The following is an 8,774-nucleotide window of genomic DNA, read 5'->3' on the forward strand; positions in this document are numbered from 1 at the left end:
AGACATAGAAAAATATTTGGTGAAGTGCAATCCTACAAGTAATTGTCTAGAAACTTATAATGAACATTCCACGGAGATTTCACACAGCAAAATTGACTTTTTCTTGGTGGTTGAACGCCTTCACCACACCGCGCAACAAACCACTTCCTGCTTCCATCATCGTTTATTCTTGTTCGCTGACGATTGTTTTTTTTTATTTTATATTTTTATAGTTATTAAGTCATATGATATATTGCATGAATTAAGGGCAAGCCCAAATCTTAAATTTATTGAAGCATGTCACAAGTCGAGTTTCAAATCTAGGGAGCGATTGATGTTTGGTGCGGGAGACCAACAACCGGAAGAGAAAGAAGCACTCGTAAGCTATTTTGTCTCGATGCAGTATCCCGTATGCTCAAGTTTAAAAATATAACTTGATTTAATTATTGATCACTAAATCTTGGATTTGATTATATTTACCCCTCGAATCACTTGAATCAATTCATACTCGACATGATCTCAATGGGGTTCATTTAGTTAATATTCGGAGTTCAAGTTCAAAATATTAGTTGATACGTCGCCCTCTAAAGATACAAAGACCTAGTAAACATTTTAGTGGTTGACTGGAAGACGTACTAAGATCGCGGTACGTATGAATAGAGTTGGAACTTTCACATCGTGACTTTGAGGGTTTTTTTTTTAATGTCATTAGGTCCATTGTCAATGTAAAAGTTAATGTACACGTTAATCAGTGGATATTGGGAATTGGGGGCTAGAGGTTTGTGTGCTCGGTGTTTTCTAGAAGGGAGGATGATTCTAAAGGTGAGCGGTTCCCGGTCTAGTTCGATCCAATTCAAAAATCGGGAACCGGACCGTGAGGACCGGTTCCTAGTTTTTAGGATCGGGGACCAGACCGGCTAGTTTTGGGACCGTGGACCGGACCATCGGTCCTGTCCGGTTCCAATGGGACCAATCACTTATTGGTAAAGGTAAGAGGGAATTGGGGAAATTAGATTAGACTTTTTATTTTTTTTTAAAAATTTTAAAAAGTATATATATATATATATATATATATATATGAACAAATTAGAAAAATATATATATTTATCGGTCCGGTCCGGTTTCCACCCTAGAACTGGGAACCAGATCGCCCAGAAACGATGTCCACTTTTAAGAACCGGGAACCAGACCGATATTCCCAAGAATCGGACCAAATCGGTCGGTCCGGTCTGGTCCGGTCCGGTCCGGTCTGGTTCGGTCCAGTCTGTTTCGGTTTGGGCGGTCCATCTTGCTCACCCCTAGGTAATTCGATCGTTTTTTTGGTGGGGTTTTGTTCTGAGCTGCGTCGCGGTATTTTCAGAATTAGAAGATTAAAATGGTAATGGAAAAAAAAGTAAGGAGAGTATTTGATACTTTTTCATTAGTTAATGATCCCGGGGACATGTGAGTCAAGCTCACATCCACTGTTCGATGTGGTGGGCCCCATGTGCAATAAACTCGATCTAACGGTCGATGCGATACGTACTCTCGCTTGCTCATATCTCTCATTACTAGTTGAGGACCGTGCAATATGCAGGCACCATCTCCAAATTTCTTTAATAATGACTAGAATAGTATACTAATAATGAAACATATTACGATTGATCTTACTTTCTCATATACATCACAAGGTTACCGTCTTGTACATATTATATCAAAGCACAATTCGTTAATGTCTCGTGTTTAAAAATCAAAAGATTGAGAGGCTTTTTTTCATATATTGAAAGGAAATAACTATTCTCATATTTTAGTATGACTTTAGCCGATTAGGCACATACCAACCGCGATTGCACGTTTGCTAATTGGCAATCGTGTGCGTGTCGGGTGTCCGGTCATGCCACATCTCGAGATTCTAAGGCCGTGGCCTAATTGTCTCTACTTTTCTCTCTTTATGTTGGAACCGTCACGATTGGCCAATCCAATCTCGAACATGTCGAACCATGGCAAAAGTTACGTCCGTCACAACTTGGTAATATGGAGATAAAACTACGCTCGAAAACAAATTAAAACAAAAAAGAAAATCTCAACTGCGTTATGCGCTGAAACTCGTCAAATTCAATTTAGATCCTAATCGTCAAGTTTAAGTAATTTGTAAACTCCTTTGTACGCCTAATTCTTGATCCATACTTTTTTGGGAGCCCACCAAAAAGGCCCACGTTCAGCTAGGCCTAAAGACAAATTTGGGAAAATGTAAAAGGGGAGAAGAGTGAAATGGCATATATACCCACACGAAAGGCTGGTAAAGGAAAGCTCAAAGTGTTGGGGCCCACGGTCCGTAGTGTCAATTACTATTTCGGGGAAAATTTTATTTTGGTACCCAAAGTAGGGCCTTTTTCTCAATTTGGTACTCAAAGTGGACATAGTCCCAAATTGGTACCCAAAGTGCCCATTCAGTCTCAATTTGGTACCCAAAGTGCCCATTCAGTCTCAATTTGGTACTCAAATGCTCATCGGCCGGTAAGAAATTCTTGTTAAGACAGCCTAGAACAGTATTTTTTTACTTTTTTATTTTTTTTCTTTTTTCCTTTTTCTGTTTTTTTTCTTTTCCTTTTCCTTTTCTTTTTTTTTTCCCTTCTTCCCTCCGCCGGCAACAGCCATGGCCGGCGGAGGGAAGAAGAAAAAACAAAGAAAAGGAAAAGAAAAAAAAAAAAGAAAAAGGAAAAAAAAAAAAAAAGTAAAAAATCTGTTCCGATTCTTGAACAATAAATTTCTTGCCGGCCGGTGAGCATTTGACCGGCCGGTGAACTCAGGTACCAAATTGAGACTGAATGGGCACTTTGGGTACCAAATTGAGATTGAATGGGCACTTTGGGTACCAATTTGGGACTATGTCCACTTTGGGTACTAAATTGAGAAAAAGGCCTCACTTTGGATACCAAAATGAAATTTTCCCACTATTTCGTCACGGAGGAGCGTAGGGAAGAAGAAAATATTCAATGATATCATAATAACATATCATCATCTTACGCGGCAAAGTATAAGTCCAGTCAGATTCGTTTAAAAAGTAACACGTGAGTCTGCGCTCATAGCTAAGTAAGAGGTGCGATTTTGGAGCGAAAGAAAAAGGGAGCAAACAACTTGAAGCTACAGCAATTCCAGAATAATTTCGAAGTTCCAAAGTATTGCGACCTTCTCTGATGATTTTACTTTCCCCTTCTCTCAAAATCTCAGTTTGGCGTACAATGATGAATTTATTAGGTTTTCGACATTAGAAGGGGGGCATCGAGTTTGTCGCCATGAGACTAGAGTAACACTAGATGTTTGCAAGGTGCAAATAACATCACGAATTTCTTTCTCTCTCTCTCCTTTTTTTATTTTATTTTATTGTCAAAGCATTACTTATGACAAATTGCTTACTATTTATAGTCAATTCGAGTCCGGTTGGATCGATTTTCGAGTGAGTTAGCTGGGATTTTTGACTGGGTGCCACCTCGAATTTCATCCTCGTAATCATGTCATGCGTAAGTGAAGGGTAAACGAGCAATCGATAAATCTTTTTTACTTCTTTTTTGGGTTCAGGCAAAGCATTTTGCAATCCATTGAAAAGATGAATGATTTTGGTGTACATCATCTATCAAGGCTCTGCCAAGACTAGGCATGACCTAACCATAAGGAATCAATTAATATATCTAAGGGTTTAGATTTTCGAGTGAATTTGGATCTCTCTATATTATATGTTAATAAGCTAAAATTTAGGCGATCTCCTATGAAGAAGGTAAGACTTCCACTACAATTTCCAAGAAAATGAGTATCATAGTGAAGGGATATCTTAGATCATCATAGTTATTATGTCAGGTATGCAGTCTTTCTTCAATTTAATTAAAGGGGCAGATCATTGTATATAGTATAGGCAGAATTCTATCGTTTCGTGCGACAAAAGCACAACTTTTCTTCGTAGTGGTAAATTTCAGTAAAGTACTAGTAAGTGTCAAAAGCTTTTTAATAAAAAAAAGACTGGGGACTTTTTATCTAGATAATCTGTTGATAACTTACCAATATTTTTATAAAATTATCAACTTCTCTTTATAGTTTCCAAATGGGTAAAGTATAATTCTAGTCCTCTAACATTCAATATTAATGCTATTTGGTCCTCTAATTTGCGTTTATCAATCAAGCCCTCTAACTTTCTGGATCTATACAATTTGGTCCTTTGATTATTATTCTGAACTCCTCTGACTTTCACGATTTTGTCATCCAAATCCTTCACTCAACCATTCTAATTAAATTCTCAATTTAATTGATGCCAGGATATTATTAATATGGTAGAAAATGACAAATGATACTAATTTGGCTCGAAATGAGTGCCAAATGAGCATAAAAGTAACTCGAATTGTTTACACATGAAATTATGGCTTTGATGGCTGTCAATTGTTGAAGAATTATCCCACATCGATTGACAACGGGTCCTAAATGCTCTTTATATTCATGTGGTCTCCCTCTACCTAGTAGCTTAAGCTTTTGGGTTGGACTTTCTAACATGGTATCAGATGCAATTCTATCCTTTTTGCGAATGTGCGTGGTAAAAATGTTGCTCGTAATTTGGAGCCAATACTATCCCTTTCGCGAACGTGGTAAAAATGTTGCTCGTAATCTGGCTTGCAGGTAAGTGGGGGTATTGAAAAATTATCCCACATCCATTGACAATGGGTCCTAAATGGTCTTTATATTCATGTGGTCTCTCTCCACATAATAGTTTAAGCTTTTTGATTGGACTTTCTAACATCAGTCACATTGTAGAAAAAAGGGACTAAATTCATGGTCACTGCCCAAAAAAGGGACTAAATTCACGGTCACCGCCCAAATTCGACCCCCTACTAACAAAATTTGAACTATATATCTCTGCATCCATAGTTTTCAATACGTTTTTCGCCATTTAGAAACTAGAGGCATCGCAGTTTTCTCCTTCTCAATACTAGATCAGTCACTAAGTGAATGTGCAACTTTATGATCACGATCCTTCTTTTAAAAATGACTATCGACGAAGTGATTCGAGCTAGTGATTCCTTCATTTCACGCCGAAATTGAACATATCTTGCGTTGATCCTTCTTTGGGCCCAAACTAACTAGACAGGAGCCAACGAACCAGTCTGCTCGGAAGGGCACGCCTTGGACTGATTTAAGAGCTCATGGATGGACGTAGGCGCACAAGTGGTGGCTGAGCGTGAAGACTGGAGTTCGTGGGCACTAGCACAACGAAATCACAGTGGTGTGGCTTCACCTTTTTCGATGAACAAATTTCACCAATCACACAACGCACGATTTTCTGTTCTCTCTGGACGTGTGTGGCTGCCCTCTCTAATGTGGCCTCTCCAATTTTCTTCCTCCCTTCAACGGGAGATAGAGAGGTCCTGTATATATAGGCGTTTGGAGATCTTTTACAGATAAGGACCAACATCGGATGCAACAAAATCAAAAACCCATCGTAGAGACTATCAATAATATCTAAGATCGTAATGGGATGATGACGCAAACTGAAGCCATTTGAATGGATATATGGGAGTGATAGAGAAATCATGAGATGGAGCTGGTGAGTGTGGATATCTCTGAAGTTGGATACGTGTCCATCAAATATTCCTTTTTAAACTCTTCCTTGTGGCTATTCACCTCCTTAAGCTTTTATTGAAAAATCTCCACTTGGTTATAAGCTCTATCCACTTTAATCCCAGCAATGAGAGTTCAAATATCACCGCTTCGAACCTCGACAATCCCAATTTTCCTTTAAAGATCGAACTCATCTATTTTCAAACCATACCCAGCAAATCTCATTTGGCGCTAATCGAAGATTATGTACTCGCTAGTCTGCAGTGTGTTGGTGCTATTGACGAGGGAAGATCCCTTGGGCACTAATTTAATGTAAATAATGTAGGAAGATCATGTGCATGTAATGCTTGACTTAAATGAAATGTGAATGCGAATTATGTTATTTTTGTTTAGGGGTCGGACCAACCCCTAATTTTCTCATGCGAAAAAAAAATTAAATATGATAGCCAAAATTTGGGTGTCAATAGCTCCTTTTAAGGCTCTTGGAGCTTGGCTCACATGAAACTAGCCAGACCATCACAGATAATATCATGGCATGACTCTGTTTCAACAAATAGGGGACAGTTTAGGCCCAAGCCAATCAGATGAGAGAGGAGAGTGTTTATAGGGGGTGAGAGTTAGGACAAGATGCGACTCCTAACAGATTTTTAGGATGGTAAAGGGACGGGAACGGACTGAATTGCCCTTCATATTGGGGGAATATTGGTAGGCTAAATGAGCCGATGCAGATGAGGACGCAAGTACTTTGTTTTTTGGACGGGAGTTTGTGATCTATTAACTCTTACACACGTAGGAGAGGCTTTCTCGAACAATTTATACGTAAAATCCATTTCCAAATCATTACCATCTTATATTATCGCTTGAGTACTTTCTTTGGAGGCTTGGTGTATGCAAAACAGACAGTAACCATATTTTCATCACTAAGTTCAGAGGAGCTTTGATTCATTGTTTCACGAGACGCTTCAGAGAGAGAGAGAGAGAGAGAGAGAGAGAGAGAGAGAGAGAGAGAGAGAGAGAGAGAGAGAAACTTTCATGTATGGTACAATCCCTTTGTGAAGGAATAAATATCTATTTAATCAACACTTTACAGATTAATCAACAAGGTGGCTTGTATTCTCTCCAACTATATGCATTTTACGTGCAAAATAAGATCCAGAGGAAGCAAATCTAGGCATTTTCACCCGCATTACTAGCAGCCTCTGATTTATGTCTTCCCGTCGCTCTTATGTAGCAGAACACCGCCACCAAGAACGTCGTGGCGAGGCCGCCGAGTATGACCCCTCCACCAGCCACAGACTTATCCCCTGATGAGTGATGCTGTTTTGCCAAATGGAGCTCTTGCTCAACCAATGAAGGCGGTGACAGATCAGAAGAGCTCGCGTTGCTCCAAGCAGGGGCTTGAGACGGGCTCAAATTCGGCCCTCTGAAGGCCATCTCCAGTCCCATTTGATGTCTCCCGAACTTCCGATTCATCATCTCTTGGGCCGTGGTTAACGTTGCGCCATGGACAGCTGGAGTTGAAGAAGAACCGGGAGAGTCTGATTTCAAATCTGCCGTTGCGAAAACCACAAAAGCATCAGCCAGAATGAAGAAGAGAAGGAGAGATCTTGCCATTACTCTTTCTGATGAGTGATGCTTTTTCTTTTTTGGCTGATGCTGTTGTAGTGGAGATTGATAGATTTGGCTAGAGTTTGGATCCTTATAAATAGTCCTCAGGCAGCGTTGCATTATAGAAGGAGATTGCCCAATTTTGTGGTATGATGGAACTTTCCTCCTCTTTGAGACACTACATGACCTGTTTAGTGATTATTTTAATTTTTGTTTTAATGGGGTTGTCTGTGGAATGGGAGAAATTGAGGGAGATACACGTGTAGGGTATAAATTAATTGGGGATACAACTAAGAATTCAAGCAGGGGGGGACAAGATCTCTATTATGTTTATTGGTAAAGTAGCATTACATTTAGGTTGGACAAGAGATTAAATTAAGAAAATGGAAGCCATTGATGATTCCATTCAAGCTTTTGTTTAACGTACATTTGAGATCAGAGAAGGTGATAGGAAGTTGCAAATTCACTTACCACTTGAATAGCACTTAATTTCGCAACCTTCACTTCGGCTCCGTTTGTTTCGCAAAAAAATGTAACATTTCTAAAAATTATTTTTCATGAAATCATTTTTCAGGAAAATGATAATATTTTCCGGTATTTGGCTGAAACCTAAAATTGAACTAGAAAATATTATCCGCCATTTGGTATGGAAAATTTGATTTGATTTCCCGCCGTGTACCCATTTTAATAATTTTTATTTTTAATTTTATTTTTAAAAAATCAATTTAAAAAAACAAAAACAAAAAATTATTAAAAAGAGTGCATGGAGGAGAACGTGCTTGGTCTGGGTGAAAAAGAGAGGAGGGAAAACGTTTTTCAGAGGAAATCATTTTCGTCACTTTTAAATGTGTTTCTTCTATTGACGGAAAATATTTTCCTTGACTTATTTATTTTCTTTGAACCAAATGCCAGAAAATCCAGAAAACTTTTTTCTGGAAATTATTTTCTATGAAACAAATGGAGCCTTCGTTTTGACGTCAAACTCTGTCCACTTTCTTCACCTCTTGTTCTTCAGATCTGCAAATTAGATCTCACTATGTCTGATTAATTATTTAAATAAATTCTATGTGTAAAGAGATAATTACACGAAAAAAGAGTTTTGTTTTAGTAATTGGTAACATTTCGAAGTTGAGGAGTTATCTTTCGAGTTTTTACATGTCTTTTGCAAATATAGATATCAACTGTCTTTTCTCTTTTCTCTCTTCTTTTTTTCCACTTTTTAGAAAAAATTGCTCTCACAATCCGCGTGTAGAGTAATATACATGCTTCTTTTTTTCATCTTTAATGAATATGTACGCACAATAGATAACATATGTTCTTTTAAATCATGCATGAACGAGATTTAGTCGACTTTTTATGAGATAAGCGAGGCAATAACATTTTTTAGGGCGAAGTTAGGGTGAGATATGGGCTAATGGCAAAGGGATCATATACCGATATCGTTAGACTTTGTTATTGTCCTTGCACTTTACTTTGATTTCATTAAATCCTAAACCTTTTGAAATTGTTACGTGACATCTCAAGTCTCATATCAGTTGTTAGAAATGACTCTCTAAAGTGTTTCATAAGTCAACAACAACCCTCATTTGAGGGTTGGGATTTCATGG

General features: G+C 38.3%; 1 protein-coding gene across 1 annotated transcript; it reads right to left on the reverse strand.

The window, feature by feature from the left end:
- Window positions 1-6,596: 6,596 nt before the first annotated feature.
- On the reverse strand, window positions 6,597-7,247 carry LOC115672359 (uncharacterized). Its single transcript, XM_030594155.2, has one exon. It carries the CDS (start codon window positions 7,171-7,173, stop codon window positions 6,727-6,729), a length of 447 nt encoding a protein of 148 aa, XP_030450015.1. The 5' UTR covers window positions 7,174-7,247; the 3' UTR covers window positions 6,597-6,726.
- Between the last annotated feature and the right edge of the window lie 1,527 nt (window positions 7,248-8,774).

Source organism: Syzygium oleosum, unplaced genomic scaffold (assembly GCF_021117445.2).
Source record: "Syzygium oleosum isolate NSW1041296 unplaced genomic scaffold, Sole_v2.1 Sole_v2.12, whole genome shotgun sequence".
NCBI lineage: Eukaryota > Viridiplantae > Streptophyta > Magnoliopsida > Myrtales > Myrtaceae > Syzygium > Syzygium oleosum.

Coding starts and splice junctions, on each gene's coding strand:
- LOC115672359 (XM_030594155.2), bottom strand. CDS start 7,173: ATGGCAAGATCTCTCCTTCTCTTCTTCATTCTGGCTGATGCTTTTGTG.